At 42.6% G+C, this 21,243-nt stretch overlaps 11 protein-coding genes across 18 annotated transcripts; 7 read left to right on the top strand and 4 right to left on the bottom strand.

Annotated features, from left to right (window-relative positions):
* LOC108113611 lies at window positions 1-922 on the top strand. Its single transcript, XM_017224271.1, has 2 exons — window positions 1-294; window positions 541-922. Exons 1-2 carry the CDS (start codon window positions 26-28, stop codon window positions 875-877), a joined length of 606 nt encoding a protein of 201 aa, XP_017079760.1. The 5' UTR covers window positions 1-25; the 3' UTR covers window positions 878-922.
* LOC108113608 (tRNA (adenine(58)-N(1))-methyltransferase catalytic subunit TRMT61A) lies at window positions 891-2,726 on the bottom strand. Its single transcript, XM_017224266.2, has 3 exons — window positions 2,495-2,726; window positions 1,981-2,439; window positions 891-1,252 (listed from the first exon to the last, which is right to left on the bottom strand). The coding sequence occupies exons 1-3, from the start codon at window positions 2,661-2,663 to the stop codon at window positions 927-929; spliced, it is 954 nt and encodes a 317-aa protein (XP_017079755.2). The 5' UTR covers window positions 2,664-2,726; the 3' UTR covers window positions 891-926.
* A 408-nt stretch (window positions 2,727-3,134) lies between these two features.
* On the top strand, window positions 3,135-3,817 carry LOC108113612 (60S ribosomal protein L34). The gene is made up of 2 exons (XM_017224272.2): window positions 3,135-3,258; window positions 3,322-3,817. Exons 1-2 carry the CDS (start codon window positions 3,194-3,196, stop codon window positions 3,731-3,733), a joined length of 477 nt encoding a protein of 158 aa, XP_017079761.1. The 5' UTR covers window positions 3,135-3,193; the 3' UTR covers window positions 3,734-3,817.
* Window positions 3,818-4,065: 248 nt separating this feature from the next.
* LOC108113614 lies at window positions 4,066-4,548 on the top strand. The gene is made up of 2 exons (XM_017224274.2): window positions 4,066-4,188; window positions 4,248-4,548. Exons 1-2 carry the CDS (start codon window positions 4,157-4,159, stop codon window positions 4,546-4,548), a joined length of 333 nt encoding a protein of 110 aa, XP_017079763.1. The 5' UTR covers window positions 4,066-4,156.
* LOC108113613 (phosphatidylinositol N-acetylglucosaminyltransferase subunit P) lies at window positions 4,514-4,998 on the top strand. Its single transcript, XM_017224273.2, has one exon. The coding sequence runs from the start codon at window positions 4,514-4,516 to the stop codon at window positions 4,988-4,990; it is 477 nt and encodes a 158-aa protein (XP_017079762.2). The 3' UTR covers window positions 4,991-4,998.
* On the bottom strand, window positions 4,981-5,811 carry LOC108113610 (pre-rRNA-processing protein TSR2 homolog). The gene is made up of 2 exons (XM_017224270.2): window positions 5,549-5,811; window positions 4,981-5,487 (listed from the first exon to the last, which is right to left on the bottom strand). The coding sequence occupies exons 1-2, from the start codon at window positions 5,699-5,701 to the stop codon at window positions 5,029-5,031; spliced, it is 612 nt and encodes a 203-aa protein (XP_017079759.1). The 5' UTR covers window positions 5,702-5,811; the 3' UTR covers window positions 4,981-5,028.
* Window positions 5,812-5,863: 52 nt separating this feature from the next.
* Window positions 5,864-6,871, top strand: LOC108113609 (DNA replication complex GINS protein SLD5). Of its 2 annotated transcripts, none has more exons than XM_017224267.2 (3): window positions 5,864-6,080; window positions 6,128-6,581; window positions 6,641-6,871. In XM_017224267.2, the coding sequence occupies exons 1-3, from the start codon at window positions 5,970-5,972 to the stop codon at window positions 6,760-6,762; spliced, it is 687 nt and encodes a 228-aa protein (XP_017079756.1). In that variant the 5' UTR covers window positions 5,864-5,969; the 3' UTR covers window positions 6,763-6,871. The 2 variants fall into 2 exon arrangements, with proteins under 2 accessions (XP_017079756.1, XP_017079758.1); XM_017224269.2 differs by having other exon boundaries at window positions 6,032-6,080; window positions 6,144-6,581.
* Window positions 6,872-7,081: 210 nt separating this feature from the next.
* On the top strand, window positions 7,082-8,244 carry LOC108113639 (UMP-CMP kinase). The gene has a single exon (XM_017224308.2). It carries the CDS (start codon window positions 7,170-7,172, stop codon window positions 7,938-7,940), a length of 771 nt encoding a protein of 256 aa, XP_017079797.2. The 5' UTR covers window positions 7,082-7,169; the 3' UTR covers window positions 7,941-8,244.
* Window positions 8,245-8,599: 355 nt separating this feature from the next.
* Window positions 8,600-9,643, bottom strand: LOC108113638 (charged multivesicular body protein 2a). Its single transcript, XM_017224307.2, has 2 exons — window positions 9,219-9,643; window positions 8,600-9,159 (listed from the first exon to the last, which is right to left on the bottom strand). Exons 1-2 carry the CDS (start codon window positions 9,529-9,531, stop codon window positions 8,702-8,704), a joined length of 771 nt encoding a protein of 256 aa, XP_017079796.1. The 5' UTR covers window positions 9,532-9,643; the 3' UTR covers window positions 8,600-8,701.
* A 303-nt stretch (window positions 9,644-9,946) lies between these two features.
* LOC108113594 (exocyst complex component 8) lies at window positions 9,947-12,675 on the top strand. Its single transcript, XM_017224246.2, has 6 exons — window positions 9,947-10,038; window positions 10,099-10,254; window positions 10,314-10,644; window positions 10,704-11,476; window positions 11,539-12,068; window positions 12,129-12,675. Exons 1-6 carry the CDS (start codon window positions 9,999-10,001, stop codon window positions 12,312-12,314), a joined length of 2,016 nt encoding a protein of 671 aa, XP_017079735.1. The 5' UTR covers window positions 9,947-9,998; the 3' UTR covers window positions 12,315-12,675.
* A 647-nt stretch (window positions 12,676-13,322) lies between these two features.
* Window positions 13,323-21,119, bottom strand: LOC108113593 (protein groucho). Of its 7 annotated transcripts, none has more exons than XM_017224238.2 (13): window positions 20,958-21,119; window positions 19,473-19,860; window positions 19,236-19,330; window positions 18,359-18,422; window positions 18,098-18,280; window positions 16,883-17,077; window positions 16,712-16,810; window positions 15,920-15,976; window positions 15,618-15,794; window positions 15,285-15,556; window positions 14,064-14,737; window positions 13,805-14,004; window positions 13,323-13,744 (listed from the first exon to the last, which is right to left on the bottom strand). In XM_017224238.2, exons 2-13 carry the CDS (start codon window positions 19,506-19,508, stop codon window positions 13,637-13,639), a joined length of 2,160 nt encoding a protein of 719 aa, XP_017079727.1. In that variant the 5' UTR covers window positions 19,509-19,860; window positions 20,958-21,119; the 3' UTR covers window positions 13,323-13,636. The 7 variants fall into 7 exon arrangements, with proteins under 7 accessions (XP_017079727.1, XP_017079731.1, XP_017079730.1 ...); XM_017224242.2 differs by having other exon boundaries at window positions 16,883-17,071; XM_017224241.2 differs by lacking the exon at window positions 20,958-21,119 and adding an exon at window positions 20,838-20,924.
* Between the last annotated feature and the right edge of the window lie 124 nt (window positions 21,120-21,243).

Raw genomic sequence — 21,243 nt, 5'->3', positions numbered from 1 at the left:
CTTGCCCAACGAAAAACCACCGAAGATGATCTCACGACGCGACAAATTGCTGCAGCAGCCGTGGGAGCAACTGCGGTATGCTCAGCACCGCGAGAAGGTCATGTCCGCCCGCCCAGCCATTGACACTCACTCGCCGCGCGCCCACGAGCACGTACAGCGGAAGTGGAAGAAACAGCAGGTCGAGCGGGAGCGCCAGCAGCAGATCGAAAGGGAGAACTTAAGGCTCCTTCAGAAACTGGGCGATATCATGCGCACCAAGCGCATCAACAACCTCTGGCTGGAGCCAAGACCCAAGTGAATAGACTTCTGGTTTAAAAATTACACAGAAAGAGACTCATAAACCCTATTCTTTCTAATTTTCCTAATATTAGAATATGTTTTTTTCGTTCTTAGCAACATATTTTGAAATCTAAATAATTAACAAACGTTGCCACCTTGAAGCTATTTTAATTTAAATTTAAAATTTTAAAAAAATATACCATTTATCCATTTAGTCATCTTCAAAACATTAAACATTTCTTTTTGCACTCACTATTTCAGTTTTCTCAACCGAGAGAAGCTGTTTTCCACCCGCCCGTACTCCAGCCTCCCTGAAATCGTAACAATTTACGGAAAACAACCGCCTGGTCCTCTTATCTATGGAATGCTACCCAAGCCAACAGTCGTGGGTCGTTGTCCCACTTGCAGTGGAAATCCGGAGCGGACCGAAGTAGCCATACCAGAGCCACGGACTCCTTGGGCGCCGGAAAGAAAGTCCTGGAATCGCAAGACCCACGAGCAAGTGAAGCAGCAGCGATGCTACCATTGCGGATTTTTAAGGACCAACGAACGCAAGTTTTTCGAGGAGTTCTCCTACTCATATTCCTACGATGAATGATGAAGCCCGTGGATTGTAGGTCAAATAAAAATAAATGCAACTTTATTCATCATGCTTTGGGTATATTCGGTGGTAAAGTGGCGAAGGTGAGGAATCCCGTGTGACCGGGTAGCGTTTGGGGATTACTAGAGGTCAGATATTTCTTCACCTCCTTGGGCGCTTTGCTTTCTTCGGCATTTGCTGCCGTCGTCGTCTCATCGATTTTGGGCAATTTAAGGAACTCCAGATCGATGACGGGTAGCGTGCGGGTCTTGACCACGTTCTCTTGCTGCAACACCTCCAAGGAGACAATCTCGTTAAAGCCCAGCTTGGTCAGCTGCTGGATACAGCGCTGCGATTGCTCAATACAGGGCGAAAACGAACAAAAACGACCACCTGGCGAAAATGGGAAAGGGAAAATCAGGTTTACAAAATTTATAAATAATCCATAATTAAATTGAAATCATAAAAATATTAATTCTATTTTAGTGTTACTATGTGACTACATAGAAATTTTTAGTTTTTCCCAAACTTGATTCCCCACTTCAGCTTTCCCTAACTTTTTATGGTATGATTTGCCTGACTTTTTATTTGTGGTTCCAATACAGTAGTGCCATAGGTCCGGTGCAAAACCTGCTGAACAATTGAAGTTCCCATCCGCCTAATGACAAACTCGCCCGGTCGGTCAGACTGCCTTGGCTGCATCAAGTGTCAAAAGCGGGCTCATTCAATGTCAAACACGGTGAAATGGCAGCCTGACTGACTAGCTGACAGGATCTTTGGCTTACTGGATGGATAACTGACTGACTGACCGACAGTGGTGAGGTACTACGATAGGTTTAGTACCCCTTTTCTCAACTAGGAACAAATAACTTAAAATTCTTTTAAAAAACATAAAACATAAATAAAAACTAAAAGTAAAATTGGTACAATAATTCACAAAAGAAATTTATGATTTAATGACCCTCATCTTGATAGCTTTTTTAGCCCGAATGTTGTACCTAACTAAGGAAACGACAAAATGTACCTTGCCATCACTGCTAACTTAACATATCCGCCTGATTGCCGGATTGCCTGCAAAAGGGCGCTGACAACTAGTTGTCAACGCGATGTTGGCCACTCACCGGACAGTTTCAACGCCTTGAAGGCGTGCGGCACAGCGAGATCGGGTGCGGGCAGATCCAAGAAGACCGCATCGGCTTTTCCATCCAGTTCCTCACCGAAGCCTTTATTGCAAACATCTCGGTGATAGACGGTGACGAAGTCGGCAATTCCATGTCGACGAAACTCGTCGCGTGCCTGATCCGCTCGAGCTTCGTGGAAATCGAAGGTGTGCAGGTGTCCAGTGGGTTTCAGTGCTCTTAGAAAGTAGTGCGAAAGAGATCCTGATCCTGTACCCGATTCAATGACCACCGCACCGGGTCGTACTTCTAATTGATGGATTATCATACTGATATCGGGGGTATATATAATCTGCGTGCGATGTGGCAGAGTTTGGGTCCATAGCTCAGGTGTGGGTTGTAGGACATGGGCCCAACCCTTGGAGAGCTCCACCCGACTTCCATACTCTACGCCTATAATATCTGGAATAGAGATTTAATTTAGAAATGGTTTAAAATCGAAGCACTTCGAACTCACTTTCAACTTTTAAAGAGCCATAATTTGTCTGGAATATGTGCGGTATCGTTTCGCCCTTTTTATTAATAATTTCCGGAACCGCTTCAATGGCATGCATTGAACTAACACTTAAGTACAGTATCACTACATCGCCTTTCTCTATGTGGCTCTTGGGTTTTAAAAAACTCATGTTTTACTTAAAAATCTAAGTTTATTTACAAAATCAAGCGCGTGTTGAATGTCTAGAGATGGGATTTTCCTATAAGCAACAGGCTATCGATCAATTCTACAAGTGACCTCTCTTCAGGGCTACTTTAAAAATAAACAAATTTAAAATCATTAGTTATTTTGACTATAGTCACCAAATTATTTTCAAAGTGGGTTAATAATTAAACATATTCTGACCAATAAATATTTAGAAAAAATTACCTACAGCTCTATCATTAGATAATATCGATAGCAGTCAATAAAAATCGTTTTTAGTCGACCTCTCATTTCTCTTCTTCTTTCTTTTGATTTCCGGAGAGGTTTGTGTTTTAATTGTAATTATTATTTTGAGTGCAAAAAGCTTTTATATAGCTTAGATAATGCTGCAGAAGTATTTATTCTACATAATGGCAACTAACTTATGATCCTCTGCTTGTATCTTTCTATATCTTTTATGAATATTATGGAAATGGAAATTCTTCTGGGTGTTTAATATGATTTAGCAGACACAAAATGGTCCAGCGACTGACTTTGAGGCGACGTCTGTCGTACAACACACGCTCCAACAAGAGGCGCATGTAAGTAGCGAGATTCCAATAGAACTACTAGATCAACAAGTCTTTTTATGTATTTGTTTACAGTGTGCGTACTCCCGGAGGCCGCTTGGTGTACCAGTACGTGAAGAAGAACCCCACTGTGCCGCGTTGTGGTCAGTGCAAGGAGAAGCTTCATGGAATCACACCCTCCAGACCCAGTGAGCGTCCTAGGATGTCCAAGCGTCTGAAGACTGTTTCCAGGACCTACGGAGGAGTTCTGTGCCACAGCTGCCTGCGCGAAAGGATCGTTCGTGCCTTCCTTATCGAAGAGCAGAAGATCGTCAAGGCGCTGAAGAGCCAGCGGGAAGCTTTGGTCAAGCCCGTCAAGAAGGTTGTGGAGAAGAAGCCGGTTAAGGCCGCCGCCAAGAAGCCAGCGGGTAAGACTGCCGGAAAGCCAGGTGCCAAGGCCGTTGGCAAGAAGCCCGCCCCCAAGGGAGCCGTCAGGCCCAAGAAGTAAACCGGACCCATGAAATCGAGGGATCCTCTTGGAGCGTTGACATCGGGCTGATTTTTGTAATAAAGAAACTACTGGAGAAGTTAACACAACGTTTCAATTGCCACCTTATAGAAAAAGCTTAAACTCAAGTTAATTGAATTCGAAAATCTTTGATTCTCCGTAATATAAAACTTTTTTTTTTGGAAAGCCTGCACGATATGATGGAAACCTGTTTAACAGTACTCCATTTTTTCTTTCATGTTATAGTTAAAGATTGTTATATTAAAACCAATTCTACTGAACCTTCAAATTTTTAAATATTTGACTTTTATTGATAAACAGCTGTTTAGAACGTAAACAACCGGTAAATGCTTCTTCTTGTCTATTTGCCATTCACGTTTTTCACTAACATGTGAGCGAGTGCATTAGCTAAAAAACTTTATAATGCCACAAATTGTTAATAAACCAAATGAATCGTAAGTTTAGTCATGAAATAAGTTTATTAATTGAAATTAAACAATAGTTTATTTATTAGCACAATAAGAGTGCCGTTTGACACTCCACGATTAGCTGAGATTGCATTCAAAGTGCTCAGTGTCGACCAGGAACCGCGCCGGAATTTCGTACAGAAAACTTTGAGTCTGGATGACGATGTCCTTGTGGTTCATTTCCAAGCTGATCAAGTAAAGAATCTGCGCACGGCCATCACCTCCTTCTTCGAGTGCCTGCTCCTCTGCCAAGACACCATCAAGCAGTTCGGTGATCCTACTGACGATAAAGTGATCCCTGAGAGCAACGATAATGCCGGAACACAGTCCGGCTCCGACTCCGCATAGAGCGGTTTATGGATTCGCCTTCTATATGCTGTTTACGGTCCTATTTTTCATCTACGTGGCGTGGGCCTTGCTACCCGTGGAATTTGGATTGCATTCCTATCTGCCAGACAAGTATTTTGCTGTATTTGTGCCTTTTCTGGTGTTGGTCTTCGCATGGTTTTTTGCCTTTCTCATCTACCCGGCTATAAATCTCTCGATGACAGTGAATGTGGATTCTATCGCCTCAGTGGTCGATCCTAAGCTGGCTCTACCCAAGGGTACAGAATTTACGTCCTGGTCGCAATTGCAAAAAAGCAAGAAAAATGAAGAACCCCGGTTTAAGAAGGATTCACCAGTTAACTGCAACCTTTGCAGGAGCTTCCACCAACCTGTGACACGTGCTCCCATTGCACCCCTACGTTTTCTGGACCTCCAGGAAGTAAATACAGCATATTACAACTAAAAAACTAACAGCTTTCTTTTTAATAATCCCTAAGAAAGTCATTTTCGTCGCACAGTGGTCCAGCCCTCTTCAGGCTCCACGAATTCATCGGCCTGCTGTTTGCGCGTCTGCGAACGCGTCATCCTGCCACTGCCGCTGGGAGTGTCTTCGTCGTTCTGTCCCATTTCATCATCGTCCGACTCATCATCATCCATATCCTCATCGGAAGAGGAGTCCCCATCTACGGGTGTGTAGGTTATCTTGACATCGGGACGTAACCACTCCTTGCCCGCAGGAAGTTTACTCAATTCTGCCTCTATTTGTGGATATTGATTCTGCTGGGCCAGCAGCTTGTAACGAAGGAGATTCCGACAGATCTCCGGAATGGAGTCGTCGTCACAGAGGGTATTAAACTCCTGGTCCATCAGTTCCTCAAGGACTTCTTGTAACTCGCCTTGGGTGATATTTTCATTGGACACACAATACTGATAGGTGTAGTCCATGATTTCAATGGCCACCTGGCAATTGATAGAGATTAGGTTAGAAATGTACCTCTTTTATGAATTAGTATGAACCCACCTGTTGGCCATTGCGACCGCCCATGCCATGTTCCACCGCCAGCCGAAGATTTTGCCAGTGGTTGAAGATCTTCTCTACAATCACGCGAAAATTCTTTTGGAAATCTGTTTGTTGTGCGGCTGCCATCGCATGTGCTGCTTTACCATTTGACATTCGCTGGGAGTAGCAAACGAATTGTTTGCCATTCGCTGGACGTAACTATCAGGTTAATATAAAGTTAAATAAAAAGTTTTAAATTTATTTTTTATTATTGTGGCTTTTTAGTTATTTATCAAATGTTACATAAAATATCATATATCTAAACCATATTAAAGACCTAACACAGTGTTGCGAAACGTACAAATGTAGTATTGAAACATTCCCAGTGAGTCGTAACTATTGCGCCAAAAAGTCACCAAAATAAACAAATACACCTAAAACCATGTCGGATATCGAAGATGTGCCAGAAACCCAACTGGAAATCGACGTTAGCGATGGAGCAGGATTGGAGGAAGAGGATGACGATGATATGGAACAGATAACCGCTCAGAAGGTAAGCTGATCCTAAAGCTGTCATTAAACCACTAAGCATTCTCAAAGGTTTTAGAAATTCTAGAGACGGCATGGATCAACGAAATGTGCGCACCCGAAATCCTGCCGAGTCAAACAGATATGCTGGAACTGATGGTTTCTCAGGTGGCCCACATGGAGGAGCAGATGCGCGACCTGGACAAAAACGACTTCCGAGCTGTGGTGCACTCTATGGAACTAGAGAGGGTGCGGTATATAATGGCTAGTTATCTGCGCTGTCGCCTCCAAAAGATTGAAAACTTTACCCAGCACATCCTGAACCAGGAAGCGAGTCGAGAGGCAGACGACAAACGCCTGTCACCCGAAGAGACCAAATTTGCCCAAGAGTTTGCCAATAATGTAGATGAGTACTTCAACAAGGTGGCCACCCAGTATATGCCCAATCAGCAGAGAGGTGAATCGGAGCAAAGGATTGTAACGCCCAACATGATGAGCCATGTCTTCCTGAAGGCAAATGTAGCGGGTATATATTCAATTACCATTAATTTAATATAACTTTTTAAATCCGAGTTCCCATTTCAGTGCCCGCTGTGATCGTGGGTGTTGATGACGAGGAGGTGGACATGGCGGCCGGTTCTCAGCATATTATTCCCTACCAACTAGTGGCAGACTTAATACAAAACAACCAAGCGCAGCTAATTTGATAGCCTTACTTAAAGGGTGCATAACAAATTGTTTCATTTTTGTTAAGAAAATTAAAAGTCATCCATCATAAGTTAACTTTTACATTAAAAAAAAAAATATGAAAAAGTTTTTAGAAAATATGTTTTTTAATGGTTTATACTAAAAATAACTTTTATAAATAATTTTACAACAGAAATAAAAATTGTTAAATAACTTCTTAATAGTTATCAGTTTATAACCGGAAGAAAATGTCATGCAAATCAATTCGGTGCATTTTCCCGCTTAAATCGGCGCCAGTGCTGGGTAAGGCATGCTGGCCGGAACAGCTGCGCTTGTGCGTGACGTCACAGAGTGTTACGTTTCCAGTGGAAAATACTGTCGATATACACACAAACCCCAACTCAATTAGCCCATAGTTCACTCGTCGATGTGGCGGGCTTTGGCACAAACGGCATTGAGAGCGGTAGCCATCGATTGCAGGTCACCAGGAGCCGTATTGTCAACTCTACCACTGACGCATCCGCAATTGCGACATTCCAAGGCTAGCCAAAAGTTCATAACCACCACCCCCGGTAATCAAACGCAACCACCTTACAAAATCGGAATCATGAGCGTAGAGAAGCCAAAGGTTGTCTTCGTTTTGGGAGGCCCAGGTGCCGGAAAGGGAACTCAGTGCTCAAAAATAGTAGATCGCTTCCAGTTTACTCATCTCTCGGCTGGAGATCTTTTGCGTGAGGAGCGTTCGCGGGAGGGTTCCGAATTCGGTAACCTCATCGAAGATTACATTCGTAATGGCAAAATTGTGCCCGTGGAGGTCACGTGTTCGCTGCTGGAGAACGCCATGAAGGCCTCAGGAAAGTCGCGATTCCTCATCGATGGCTTTCCACGTAATCAGGATAACTTGGACGGTTGGAACCGCCAAATGTCCGAAAAGGTGGACTTCCAGTTCGTTTTGTTCTTCGACTGCAGCGAGGATGTGTGCGTGCAGCGATGTCTTGGCCGTGGACAGAGTGGTTCCGGGCGGACGGACGACAACATGGACAGTCTCAAGAAGCGAATTTCAACCTACAACAATGACTCGCTGCCCATCATCAAGTTTTTCGAGGGCGCCGGTCAGGTGAAACGAATCGATGCCAGTCCGGATGCCGAGCAGGTGTTCGGAGAAGTGGAACGGATATTCCTTGCCGGCGGTTTCTAGATTTCATGCTCATATTCCGATTCTGTGTGTAGTGCTATCTTTATTCCTCATCTGTACTCCTCCACAAATATAGGCTTGTTACTAGTAATGGAAAAGGTTAATTTTCTTCACCCAGATAAGATACATAAAGTATACCCAATTAAGGAAAGAGGTACACATATTTTTCAGTATCTTGTAAAGGACACTTAGCAAATTCTGAAGTCTATGCAGGAATAATAATATTTTGTAATTTATTTAAGAAAATTGATTGATTTTGTGGTTTTTCAAAATAAGAAAATATAAAAAGCAATAAACAGAATCTATTGAAATCACCTGTCCAAATAAGTCACTCAAAAAAAAGGCGAAATTTTATCACTATTGTTTAAACAAGTGTTATTGTTAGGTATTCTTTGACGCCTGCAAAAGATATTATTTTATATCCAGATAAGGTATCTTTTACAGCTGAAGTTTTAAATAACTAAATGCGTTTATTTTAATTGAGGTCAGTGATGAAATGTTTAAATCTTTTAAAATACCGAATTTTTGCATATCTCTAAAGTAACAAGTATTGCGAATTTAATGTATCTAAGTATGGTAATTGCTGCACTACCCAGTATTTCCCATTTTTGGTTGTAAATGGTAATTACTCATCGATTTTTCAAACACGCAGGGCACGAAAATCACAAGCATTCTCTTCTTTAATATAACATTCGCTTTCTGGGGGATACAAACTGGTGGTGGCTCTTATATAAAATGGGCAGGCAGTGGTTCTTAGGAGTAGCTTAATCCTTGCGCAGCTTATCCAGGCGCGCTTGCAAATCCGCATCGGCATCAGACATGGGCGATGAGGCACCACTGCCACCGGAAGCTCCTGAGCCACCTCCACCGCCACCTCCAGCTCCGCCTCCACCAGCAGCTCCACCACCACCTACTCCACCAGCGGCCACAGCTTGAGCTTTTTGTGCACCAGCTCCTCCAGCTATAGAAAGGGAGCCCGAAGCAGATGGAAGATCTCCCAATTGTTCACCCAGTTGCAGGCCCAGTTCATCCAGCACTTGAGACACCACAGCATCCGTCTCTTCCTCATCTCCTTCATCCTCCATAGCATCATCGATAGCATCGTTGATCATCTCTTCCTTCATGTCCATCATTTCCGACTGCTTCTCAAAGTCTTGCAGGATCTTCTGAATTTGTGGGAGATTCAGCTGGCGGTTCATATTCTGCATGGCCTTCGTTACACCTGAAAAGAGGAATTTTAAGATAAGAAGCTAATGAATCACCTAAATGTGCAATATTTACCTTTCATGGCCTGTGCCATTGTGTTCTGCGACTTGAGAGTCTGGATTTTAAGAGACACCGCCTGGATGTTGGCCTTCATCAGCATGAATTTCTTGGCGTAGCGTCGTGTGCGGACAAGATCCTTGGCCATGATCTTCACGGCGTCCATTTGGCCCTCCTTGGCCATCTTCTTAATATCTGCGATGATTTTCTTCTCCTGCTGTTCCATTTTCATACGCTCGCGATCCAAGTCCCGCATCGCCTTGTTCAGTGCTCGCTGATTCTTGCGCAGCATCTCATCGGGGCTGATCTTCTTGCCGAATAACCAGTCCATTTTAAAGGATTTCTTCAACTACAAGTTCTAATTGCGAAGGAATGACGGATGACGGAGTTTCTCAAAGATTACTCATCAACCAAAACAAAAAGCGCACGGTGTGTGCAATTGTATGGTGGTGAAGGCGGATTTGCGCTAACATGCGAATGCTTATAGTAAGAAAAAGAATCTATACCGGTTTCAGATGTTTTCACTTGCCGTTATTGAAAATGAGCAAAATCAACAGGTGGACAGTACATATACATATCTTAAATCTTGGTTCTGGTAATATATTTTGAAAATCTTTTAAATTTTAATTTAAAAGCTTGGATAGATAATGACTAATGAACGCTAGGTTGTAAACCAATTCATTAAGGAGAAGTGAGAATATTGCATTTCGTCTACATTCACCACCTTACTTTTGAATACACCATATTCCTCGATTCGTTCCGAATGGTTCTGCGTCAGCTGCAGTTTACATTGCAAACATGAAGGAGTTCGACGATTCCAAATTTAGCGTTGAGAAATGTGAGTTTTCTTTGAAATATTCAGTTTTCGAAGGTCGGAAAAAAAATTTATGTTTTGCAGATACCAAAGACCTAACGCGAGAATGTGTGGGTGGCAGCGATTTGCAGCAGCGGAAAAAGGAAATCGAGGCTTACAACGAAACAACGGCCGCAACACTCAAGCAAACATGCAAAAAGAACTACATGGAATTTATACAGACGGCCAAGGAGATATCACGTAGGTTACGCCTCTTAAAGCCATATCTTTTCGCTAATATTAATATATTGGCTTTGCAGATCTCGAGTCGGAAATGTACCAACTGTCTCACATTCTGATTGAGCAGCGCAACATATTAGCCACCATGACTGATGCAAAAACCTCAAGCCACCTAAAAGCTGAAAGTTTGGGGGCAGAGAATACAATGGCGACTGAGGATGTAGAAAATAGTCATGCCACCAGGGCGGTGAAGGAAATGGTGCAGGGATTTAATGGCAATCTCGAGGGCAAGACCTTCCTCAACGAAGGAGCACTGATTGAGTTGGATGGCAATGATTATAGGCCTAGATTACAGGTCTTCTTTTTCCTCTTCAACGATGTGCTAATTGTCTGTAAAGTAAAGAGCGATAAGTAAGGCTTTCCATATTTTATATACACCAAAAACTAACCAAACCTATAATTTCTTAAAGGCGCTTGGAATTTCTTACCGAGTATGATCCCAGGAAAATAGCCGTAATCAACATCAAAGACTTGGATGGTGTTAAAAATGCTATTAATATTATCACACCAGATGGTTCCAAGATTTACCAAAGCATTACTGCAGCAGGAAAAACCGAGTGGATCGAAAAGCTTGAAGAAGCCTTTCGCTTTGACCAGCAAAAGAAACCTAAAAAGGGCCAGGCGCCACAACCCCCAGCTCGAACCAAACAGCAGTCAAAAGCTTCTACGCCAGAGAAGGACAGCACTCCTCAGAGTCCTGGAGAGCCCAAGTCTCTAGAGGATGAGACGCCCGAGTGGTTAAGCACGGCTAGCGAGGAGATTCAAACCCTTGTGGCCCAGCGACATTTCGAGGACGCCCAGGAGTTGATCAAGCGTACCCAGGACTTCATGCGTGGAGAGAACAGAAAGAAGGTTCCGCAGGCGGACGCAATTGAAAGCAAGGTTAAGCAGCAGGAACTGAAGCTAATTAATGTGTTGCTTAAAGAGTTGTCCAACAGTCACAATCGTAATTTACAAATTGGTCTGCGGGCCGCAAAACGACCATTGAAGATCCTCGTGGAGATGGGACGCTACCGGCAAGCAAGTGCCACCCTTCTGAAGGTTTGCGCCGTCAGTTTGCGGGTTGCGCAAAGGGAAGCGCGCAGGAATAATGCCGATATTTCGGAGTTATTCTTTTGTGATCTCACACAGGTGGCCTGCGATTTCCTTACGGCTTTTGAGAAGCAACCAGCGTGCGTTAGTGGTGAGCTACACTCATTTTTCGGGCTAGAAAGAAGCTGGTATGTTAATAAATTATTCTTTAAGCTCTCGTGGTGTGGTGCAATGCTGAGCTGCAATACTTCGCAAGCCAACTGATTAAACACTATCTAACCAAGGGAACCTCCCTAGAGTCGGTCGCCAAATGTGTGGAAAAAGTCCGAAAGCCATCGACGAAACTTACAGAGATTGGACTGGATATTAGTTATCATTTAGAAGGACTCCTACGCACTACGCTTGAGTCTTTGATCGATCAGTCGAAGGAGAGGCTGCTGGACTCCGTAGGACGAACTGAGGAGAGCTGGCAGCCGTACAACCTGCAAACGAAATCGAATCTGAAACGCCTACTCCTGGAGCTGGATGCCTTGGGCATCGATGTACGGTCTCAGGCCACGGGCGACACCTGGATAAATCTCACCCAGTCGACGGTGGTTTTTATCAGGCATTTCCTACAGCTCACTGAGTACTGTGGCTGCCTAGCGAAATGCGAAACCTTGCTGCAGAGTCTCGAACTTTTGCTAAAAGAACTATTTATTGCCCAGCATTCGCTGAAGCCGCCCAGCGATATGGCCGTGGATGTAAGTTAAAAATAAAATGAAATATTGGATTTTATACAATTTAAACGTATCTCTTTGTAGCCCAACTTTGTGATGAAGAACAAGATTTTCCTGGTGGACAACTTGCTGCCTATTGCCATCGACAAGTTCCGGCAGATTTCTGGACGCCAATGCGAGGGATTACGGGAGTTGCACTCGAAAATGTCCCGCCAGCAAGGTGCGCCGTTGCCGCGTCAGCGAAGCGTCTATACCACAGATGTGTTTTAATAGACTACGGTGAAGATTTACTTTCGATTACATATAATTTTTTATTTTTTCGTTTTGCTTCAATTATTTATAATATAATTATATACATATATAACCACAATAATAATAATATTTGTAAAATTAAAAATCGAAGCGTGTGCTGCACTCTATCTCTTGCTTATTACAATTTCGCCGGTCGCATTATATATATAATTGTAAATATATATAAATCGATTCGTTTTCATATATACTCTAAACACTAAACAATTTAGCTGTGTTCTACTGTTCGGTTTTTGTTGTTGATGCGGCTTTTGTTGGGCTTAGCTGCTCAAAATATAGGATTTTACAGTTGGTTCTGAAGAGTTGAGTTTGATTCACACAATTAATTACTCATTTCTCATTACATATTTTCAAATTACATACAAAAAGCAAAAGCCGAATGCTCTGCGCGCTATCTGACCCCCAATGCGAGTGAGTGTTTCAAAAGTTTCCGTGTTTAATTTATAATGTAAAACTCTCTTAACTAAAATGCTTACTAAGTATATTCATTTATAGTTATATATATATATGTATATATATATATATATACCTTCTTTTATGCAAATGTGTTTTTTGTATGTGTGTGTGTAAGCGGGTGTGTTGGGAGGTAAGGAAACTGACAACTTAAAATTATATTTGTTGTTGCATTCGCTGGCTGACTGAATGGTCGGCCAATCAGCAAAATTACAAAAACCGTTCACACATAAAACAACTAAAAGCACTCGCATCGTTTTAACTCTTTTTGCTCAGCTGGTAATCATAATCTCAACGCTCCTGCAATTGCAATGACTATTCCACTTATTCTTCTATTTGTTATGTTAAGATGAACGTAGGTAGGTATCGCCGACTGTTTCTGGTTTTCTGGTTTCATTTCAATTTTACAACATACTCGGTTCTGTTGCTCGCATGCATTATCATTATCATTTTATTTCGCTCTGGTTCTCATTTTTTACTTTTTTACTTTTTACTTGCAATTTGTGTGTGTTCAACTTGGTTTGTTTTTATTTATTGGACTTAGCTTAGGCTTAGTAGCTACAAGTACGCTTAAAATTTTAGTTTTTCCTTTTTTGTATATATATTATAGAATTTTCATTTTTTGCTTCGCTTTTTGATGCGTTGCTACTGCCGCCTTTTCTTGTTGTTGGTGTTGCTGTTGTTTTAACTGCTGATGCTGCTGGTTGTTTTCTTTTCTGTTGTTACTTGCATGATTTCGAACATTTTGTTTGTTGTAGTTAATTGTTTTTGTTGTAATAAAAACTATACGAGCTTATTACAAAATGAAAAACTGCTTGGTTTGTGTGGATTTAATAAATAACTTCGTAGACAGTAGCCTTCTTATCGCCCGAACCCGTCACAATATACTTGTCGTCAGTTGATATGTCGCAGCTAAGTACGGATGATGTTTCCTTCGACTGAAATATATGAACCATTGGAATTTCGAACTCATTTGATTTAAGATAAACACAACTCACCTGGAATATGCTGGCACCGTAGGGTGTTCGCCATGCGTTAAGCAGGTTGTCTTTGCCGGTGGAAACGAACCATTTGCCGCAAGCGGCAAAGCGCAGCGACAGAACGCAGCTCTCGTGCAGATGCAGTTGATACTTGTCCGGTTTCGATGCGTGCAACACCTCTACATGCGAGTTCTCCATTCCCACAGCCAGCCAGTCGCCTAATAGATATTAATATTGTTATAATTGTTTAAAATATTCAATATTATTTACTCTATACCTGTGGGGCAGTAGCCGAGCGAGAATATTTGAGAGCTGAAGTCGTGCTGTTGCAGCTGGCGACCCTCGCGCAGATCCCAGGAGCGTACCGTGTTGTCTAAACCGCCCGTCCACAGCCTTGAGCCGTCCGGACTAATGTCGATGCATGAGGCGCCGTCCGTGTGCCCCTGGAACTGACGTACCAGGATCTCGTTGTGCAGGTCCCACACGGCGATGTTGCCGTCACTGCAGCACGAGAAGCACACCTTCGAATCGGGGCTAATTGCCAGGGCATAGCATGCAGGCGCCGCTGAGGTTAGTTCCGCTTTGATGCGAGGCGTCGGACTGGCCAAGTCCCAGATAGACAGGTTAGACGCCTCACCACCAACGATCAGCGTACGTCCGTCGGGTAGTAGCTTCACCGAACGGATGTAGTTGTCGCGCTGCAGGCAATCCAGCTGGCTGACAGGATTTTTGTTGCCCGGTTGCGAGATGTCCCACACTTTGACGCAGCCCTTGCCGCCCGTGTAAACGTATTTTGTGGGATTGGAGATGGTTACCGCGCAGACGACCTCTCCGTGCGACAGTGTGTTGATCTGACGGGCGTGTCGAGGAATTCCAACGCCCACCAGCGCATCCGGCGGGAACGGCACCGGTTGTAGGCTACCCTCGCCGTTCATATGGAAAGAGTATGCACTGCAACGGGTAAGAGGTATTAATTCAGTTACTTCTCACTCAGGTAATACAGATATTTTTTTAGAGAAATCTATATTTTTTTGATTTTATAGCTTGGCTAGTGAGAACCGCATTGCTATGTTCGACATAGTGATTTGAATTTTCAATTTTTTTTTATATTTACTTTTTTTTTCGATGGTGGATCTTTATGTAAATTATATAATTTTCTTTACATTTTGAGCAAAGAGTTAAGCAAATTCTGAATTAAATTGAGCTAAGCTTGCCACGTATGTTGAAAGAGTCATATTAAGAAACTGTGCTTGACTGTGATAATCTTCATACATTTTACATCCGGTTTTATTTACATGACATTTTGCAAATTCTCTTAGGCAACTGATAAGATTAACTTTACTTTTCTTTTAAGTTCAGTGATGCGGCTAGTTAATTGTCTAGGTTTTTAGAATCTGAGAGCTCTACTTCTCATGAAAATAAAAGTCTTAAGCCTTAAAAATTTCCTAATTGTTCTAAAGTGATAAGAGATGTTTCTTGATAAAACAATAAAACTTACGGCTTTCCACCCGTCAGGGCCGAGGGATGTGGAATGCCATTGGTTCGCACATGCGTATGCGGATCATACGGCATTGGTGGCGGTCGTCCATAGCCTGGATCCGACGGTGGACGCTGGTAGGGATCGGCCGGTCGCTGATACGGTGCACCCGGATATCCGGCTGGCGGTGGTCCCTGCGGCATCATTTGTTTAGGATTAACACCTGGCGCCGGAGCAGCGGCGTTCGGTGTTGGTGTGCGTGCCTTGGCGCCCGGTGTACCCGGCTTTTCCATCTAAATGGTCAAAATTCAATTAGGTTTGATACTTCTAGGTGCAAATATAAACTACGCTTACATCTTTTGTCTTGAGGCTGGGTGTGGAACGTGACGAACTGGAGCCGGAGCGTGAGGGCGGTCGTTCCTGCTTGATGCCACTACTACTGGGTTTCTCCAGGCGCTCGCCATTCAAACTTTCTCGATCACGCACCTCCATTGATACGTGCTCGCCATTGGGGCGCGGTGAGTGGGATTCCTGTAAAGCACACACATACATTTAGTATTAATTTTAAAACGGGCAATAAAAATAGCAAGGTGTGGTTTTGGTTTTTGGGAGATTTTGGGATGGTTGCATTGAATCTGGGCCGACACTCAACTCACCATTTCATTTGCAACATCTACGACTAAATCTTGATCGCTTTTCTCGCCTTCATCCTCCTGAAAATAATTTTGAAAAAAATACAAAAACAATATAAATCAAAATTCATACAAAAACCCACAACGAACAACAACAATTACACAACCACAATAGCAAAAGTTAGTAACTAATTATTCAGGAGTTCTGGTTTTCACTTAATCTAATTGTGGAAAAATAAAAAACTAAACTTTAGAAATCTTTTATAAGAAAAGTATTTAATGTTGTACAAAGCAAAGTTTAAATGTTTTTCTCATTTCAAGCAAATAATGTATAACAATGCTACAAATTCAAGTCAATCATGTTAGTTACTTATTTTGAAGTTACTTCTAATTACTTCAACCGGCAAAAAGTTGTTTTATAAAAAATTGTATTGAAAGAATTTGGTTATTTCTAGTGTTTTTCAGATCATAATACATGGTTTTAAGCTAATAACTAAAATGTTAGAAACTTTTTTATCCAAACCTAACTAATTAGAAAGTGAAAACCGGAAAAGGCACAGGTATGTTAGGTATTGTTTTTGTCTTAGATATTAGCAATATGTTTATTGTTTAGCATGATTTTGGGGAGAGTGTTAGCAGAATTAGACAACAACAATGGATAGATAGTCTACGAGGTATTATTATTAATATTTTTTTTTTGGTGAGTTGAGAGACAGCAACAGCTCAGATGTGATGACAGTTATCGGTTATGGCAACGCGATGATGGATGATACTACCAGTGTATAATGCTAACACCAAAAGAAGCTCGATACTCACTTGCAGTTTCTCATCTTTTCGACGCTTCGAGTCGTTCTCGATGTCCAGCGGCGAGCGTGTGCGGTACTTCTCACGATCAGCCGGAGAAACCGAATTGCGCTGCAAAATCAGCATAAAAAATGAGCTCGAAATATGCAGAATATATATGATCTACCACTGGTGGCTACTCACCAATCGCTCCTCGGCGGCGGCTGGCCCCTCTAGACCCGTGGGTTTGATATCCGGCCTGTGGTGTTCGGGCGGTTTGTTCAGCAGACCCTGCGGTCCGTGTGGCAGGCCCATGCTGGCGCCCAGGGCGCCAAATGGATTCAGTGCACCCATCGGCTGTGGTGGTCCGCCAGGCACCTGCTGGGCGTGGATCTGTTGCTGCAATGGAACCATGAGATCGTATGAAATCGGGTGTGGACGTCGTAGGTTCTCAAAATGAACATCGTGCTTAGTGAGAAAATGAAAGCTTTGGAATGTGTGTATGTGTGTAAACACAACAACAATATCAACACTAAATGGTGTTTGCCCTGACGCGTATTTTTTTTTGGCTAGTTATCACTTGCCAATAATCATTAAACAAATATCTAAAAATTATTGTAAATTATATTTTATCTAAGCAAAAACAATTTAATTTAGATTTGGCTTTTGCTAATTAGAATTTCTGAGAAGTTTGACATTTCCAGTCATCTAGTTTAATCTAAAAATGTTTTTATGATTTTAAGATTCAAAACAATAGGTATAATCCGAAGTCAGTGTGGAAAGGGTTCGACTTGTCTAATAATAATTTTCAGAAATTTTAAAACACCATTTCCATATCTAAAGCTTCTTAAGCAAAGACCATATGGGGTTAATAAGAACAGCAACAACAATGTGGCGGCATTTTTAAGCGATATTAAAAAACAATATATAAATATGGACAATCAGAGAAGTAACAATAGGGAGTGAGGTACTGTAGCTGTAGTAGTTGTGGCAGTGGCACATTCGGCGGATGCAGCGGCAGACGGCAACAGTAAACAAACAATAAGAAAAATAACTTGCAACGAAACAAACTTACTAAAAGTTGCTGAATTCCATGTTGCTGCTGATGCTGCACAATGATGTTTAGATTGGATTGGTCGAATGCAAAATCATAACAAATTAGGAAGTAGAAGAACAAACTCAAATCAAATTCCAAAGAATAAACTAAACTAAAACGATATCCCCAATACGCGGTTGCCACTTTGTAGATAAAAGAATTCCAGACATAGGAACCCTAGTAAGGAGAGTTTTAAGGCCTTCTCAAAGTGGCAACTGCGTTCCCAATCCTCTGCGTTCCTACTCGACTCTAGCTGAGAATGATTCAACCGTTTTGCTGCTGCTGTTGCCGCGGGATCCAATATCCGTCCTCGATCCACTTACCCCAATGATCAGGTTGAGCTCCTGCATGGTCACTTGCTTCGCCCGCTCCACCGCTTGCAGCACTTGCTGCTGGTGGTCGGCCTGAAGGAATGGAAGTAGCTGGTTGATCAGTGTGTTCAGCCGTTTGGCGATCTCCGTCTGTTTGTGCATCTCCACGTTAAGGCCATAGGACATCTCATAGTACTGTGGATAAATCAGGAGCATACCAAGGCAAGGCATTAGTTGAGGGTTCTCGATAATTTGCAGATCATGACGACTTACCATAACATAATGGCGCTGCATCTCCGTCTTCTCGTTCGACAGCTTCTCGCACTCCAATTTGATGCTGGAATTCACAGGAAAAGTGATCAACGGGCAAATTAGTTGGGCGACGGAAGCGAACTGAATTTGAGAACGCAAGGAAGCGGCGATTGTGGAGCGTGAAGTTGCGGCTGAGGCGACGGTGGCGGCGGCGCAGGTTAATCCTATGACAGTGGCGCATATGGCGCGCCAAACCGGTTTGCTCAGCTTTTTGTTTTACTTTTCGCAAAACGCAGACGCAGCATCCACACTCACACATGCACACATTCCCATACGATGGCGGTACAGCGAAGGCTTTAAAATGTGATTTCTTTAGGGCATGTTATTGTAGAAGGTTCTAATAGGTTTCATTTAACCTCAACTTGATTAGTCTTCAAATTCTACGAAATAACTCTTAATGGCATTTGTTATTCCATTAAAACAGTCGTTCAGAAAAATAACAAATACCTGTGTTCAAAAAATTTGCCTAATTCTAAAGTACTAATACAATTTTGGGCATAAATAATTTAAACGCGGTTTGATAATTAACTAATCCGACATAAAAATAAAATATATATTATATTGCCACTGGAGTTAAATTTGTTTGGGATTTATAAGCGACCTCATTTAATTGAATCTATAATGTTTTAATACTGATTTCGATATCCATATAATTATAGTAAGGAAGACTCTGTATCATTTTAAAATTATTTATCTATGCTGACTATGTAGGTTGCGGGGATTTTTGGATTCATCATGATAATCAAATAAATCATATTAAATTACAATATAATAATAATGCGAAGGCTTTTTTCTCTTAGTCAGCCTTCACTGTGGAGTCTTCTGTGGAGATACTTGCCTGTGGTACTGCGCCTGCAGGAAGTTAAACTCCTCCTTGATACGCTCCAATGTGTCGGCGATGGTGAATTTAATTGGACCCTGAGGTGGTGGTCCCTATTCGGATGTAAGTGAGTGGGCGCGTGTTCAATAGATGATGAGTGGGTGGTACATGGCGCGTAATGGGGAGAGAGAGACAGAAACACAATTAGCACGGATTTAAGGGTCAGAGGTTGGTCCCCATCGCGGGTGAACTTACCCCGGCGGCAGGGTGGCGCACCGGTGAGGGATACATGTTGTTGTTAGGCTGGTATGTTGCCGGCTAGAACAATAGCGATAGTTCCGAGGTGGACACCAATTTCTCGGAGCGGAAGTCCTGCTGCTCCTCCTCCTGTGTTCACCGCTTCCTTCCGGTTATCCACGGGCACTCCACTCCCTCAAAGAAACTCCTCTCACAACGACGTTGACTAAAATACTTTTTGCCAGTGTTTTATGGTTCTTGTTTTTTTTCAGTTCTGTTCTTTTCTTTTCTTCTTCTCTTCCTATAAATTTTTCGATGGCAGTTGATCCGTTTTATTAACTTTCCCGCAGACGGAACCGGCACTCAGTGGCACTCCACGTCCGGACTACTTCGCATTTTGCATATCCTGCGAATGGAATTTTACAACAACATATTTGCTTAGTTATGCTTTTTCATATTTTTGCACCATTTTTTTCGATACGTTCGCACGCACGTACATACACACACACAGGCACGCGGAGCCAGCGAGACACACGCACACTGGCGCAGGAAACGGGAGCGAGGGTACGAGTGTGAGTGTTTACCGCCGAAAAATCAAGCGCACAGTTGCATGTGGCCCCTGAAATTGTTACGCAAAATCACTGTTCGATTTTCGGGGTCCGTTGTAGTAAGTATTCTGATTGTTCAGTTTTACGAGAATGGATTAATCCAATGAAAATATAGCACTTTTCTTTCGTAAAGACAGCACACTTCGCACAAACAACATGCGAACATATACAGACAGACTGCAATTAAACAGGGTTGCCATGATGGTTAAAACACACACAAAAGTTCACGCACTATCGGAATATTCTGTTTATTTAATTGTTTACAGTATCTTTTTGCTTTCTACCGTTATCTTGCAATACTTTAACCCATTTTAAGAGATTTGTTTAAATGTTTTAGCAATGTGTTTTTTATGATTAACACGGGAAGCGGCAACTCTGTTTGGCGATACGGGCACATACATAGAAACCAGCGAGTGGCCAAATCACACAAACACACACACGCGCGCAGCGCAAAAGAAAAATTATACTGTGTCCTATACAAAAAATAAACAAAAGCAATTAAAAAAAGCGAGATAATGGCAGTACCAGTTTTATGCCCCGGATTAGCACGTTTTATCGCTGGTTATTCCTATATTCTGCACACAAATCGCTGGACCGATTTTTTACAGTTTCGTCGTTTTTGCCATTGGAAAGTGGGTAAATTATTTTTTGTAACTTTTCGCCCGTATAAATGTTTCTGCCGACCGACCGCGAAGTGTCTGACATTCGTGTATGTGTTGGGCAGCTTTGGCGGCGGCGCTCTTTCGCTCTCCCGCACACAAACACACTCACGTACATATACACGAAGCGGCTCTCTCCGGCTCTACTACACGCGCACTCGCTGTACAAACGCGGCTTGTAAATGGCGTTCTCGCCTCAAATATTTTTGCAATAATTTTCGCACGCCGATTTTCACCTTGGTAGCACTTGGTATCCTCGCCGTTTGTGGCAGCTGGCAATTGGGGGGCTTTTGGGGCATCGGCACTGCCCGTTTCTATTTATAATTTCCTATTTTCCTATCCGCGACACACAGACCGCGTCGGTCTCAGGTATGCAATTTGTGCTATCGCCTATCGATAAGCATAGGGCTTGTTGTCGCTGGCCACTCGCTTCGGCGGCTCAGGGTTGCATGCACCAGTGTTGGTAGGTGTCGGCGTTGCACGTGTAATCGAACTAGTTACACTAGACAAAATTATGTCCTC

The sequence above is a fragment of the Drosophila eugracilis genome, unplaced genomic scaffold, assembly GCF_018153835.1.
Source record: "Drosophila eugracilis isolate 14026-0451.02 unplaced genomic scaffold, ASM1815383v1 contig_367, whole genome shotgun sequence".
Classification (NCBI taxonomy): domain Eukaryota; kingdom Metazoa; phylum Arthropoda; class Insecta; order Diptera; family Drosophilidae; genus Drosophila; species Drosophila eugracilis.
Note: the sequence above shows the minus strand (reverse complement) of the source record. Positions and strands in the feature narration are given on the sequence as shown.

Coding starts and splice junctions, on each gene's coding strand:
- LOC108113608 (XM_017224266.2), bottom strand. CDS start 2,663: ATGAGTTTTTTAAAACCCAAGAGCCACATAGAGAAAGGCGATGTAGTG. Junction 2,440..2,494: donor TGGCTCTTTAAAAGTTGAAA/GTGAGTTCGAAG, acceptor TCTCTATTCCAG/ATATTATAGGCGTAGAGTAT. Junction 1,253..1,980: donor CAAGGCGTTGAAACTGTCCG/GTGAGTGGCCAA, acceptor CATTTTCGCCAG/GTGGTCGTTTTTGTTCGTTT.
- LOC108113609 (XM_017224267.2), top strand. CDS start 5,970: ATGTCGGATATCGAAGATGTGCCAGAAACCCAACTGGAAATCGACGTT. Junction 6,081..6,127: donor AACAGATAACCGCTCAGAAG/GTAAGCTGATCC, acceptor GCATTCTCAAAG/GTTTTAGAAATTCTAGAGAC. Junction 6,582..6,640: donor CCTGAAGGCAAATGTAGCGG/GTATATATTCAA, acceptor TTCCCATTTCAG/TGCCCGCTGTGATCGTGGGT.
- LOC108113610 (XM_017224270.2), bottom strand. CDS start 5,701: ATGTCAAATGGTAAAGCAGCACATGCGATGGCAGCCGCACAACAAACA. Junction 5,488..5,548: donor GCGGTCGCAATGGCCAACAG/GTGGGTTCATAC, acceptor ATCAATTGCCAG/GTGGCCATTGAAATCATGGA.
- LOC108113639 (XM_017224308.2), top strand. CDS start 7,170: ATGTGGCGGGCTTTGGCACAAACGGCATTGAGAGCGGTAGCCATCGAT.
- LOC108113594 (XM_017224246.2), top strand. CDS start 9,999: ATGAAGGAGTTCGACGATTCCAAATTTAGCGTTGAGAAAT. Junction 10,039..10,098: donor CAAATTTAGCGTTGAGAAAT/GTGAGTTTTCTT, acceptor TATGTTTTGCAG/ATACCAAAGACCTAACGCGA. Junction 10,255..10,313: donor GACGGCCAAGGAGATATCAC/GTAGGTTACGCC, acceptor TTGGCTTTGCAG/ATCTCGAGTCGGAAATGTAC.
- LOC108113593 (XM_017224238.2), bottom strand. CDS start 19,508: ATGTATCCCTCACCGGTGCGCCACCCTGCCGCCGGG. Junction 19,331..19,472: donor TGCGCCACCCTGCCGCCGGG/GTAAGTTCACCC, acceptor ACATCCGAATAG/GGACCACCACCTCAGGGTCC. Junction 16,811..16,882: donor CCGCCGCCGAGGAGCGATTG/GTGAGTAGCCAC, acceptor CTGATTTTGCAG/CGCAATTCGGTTTCTCCGGC.
- LOC108113611 (XM_017224271.1), top strand. CDS start 26: ATGATCTCACGACGCGACAAATTGCTGCAGCAGCCGTGGGAGCAACTG. Junction 295..540: donor TGGCTGGAGCCAAGACCCAA/GTGAATAGACTT, acceptor TCACTATTTCAG/TTTTCTCAACCGAGAGAAGC.
- LOC108113612 (XM_017224272.2), top strand. CDS start 3,194: ATGGTCCAGCGACTGACTTTGAGGCGACGTCTGTCGTACAACACACGC. Junction 3,259..3,321: donor CGCTCCAACAAGAGGCGCAT/GTAAGTAGCGAG, acceptor ATTTGTTTACAG/TGTGCGTACTCCCGGAGGCC.
- LOC108113614 (XM_017224274.2), top strand. CDS start 4,157: ATGCCACAAATTGTTAATAAACCAAATGAATC. Junction 4,189..4,247: donor GTTAATAAACCAAATGAATC/GTAAGTTTAGTC, acceptor TTTATTTATTAG/CACAATAAGAGTGCCGTTTG.
- LOC108113613 (XM_017224273.2), top strand. CDS start 4,514: ATGCCGGAACACAGTCCGGCTCCGACTCCGCATAGAGCGGTTTATGGA.
- LOC108113638 (XM_017224307.2), bottom strand. CDS start 9,531: ATGGACTGGTTATTCGGCAAGAAGATCAGCCCCGATGAGATGCTGCGC. Junction 9,160..9,218: donor AATGGCACAGGCCATGAAAG/GTAAATATTGCA, acceptor TCCTCTTTTCAG/GTGTAACGAAGGCCATGCAG.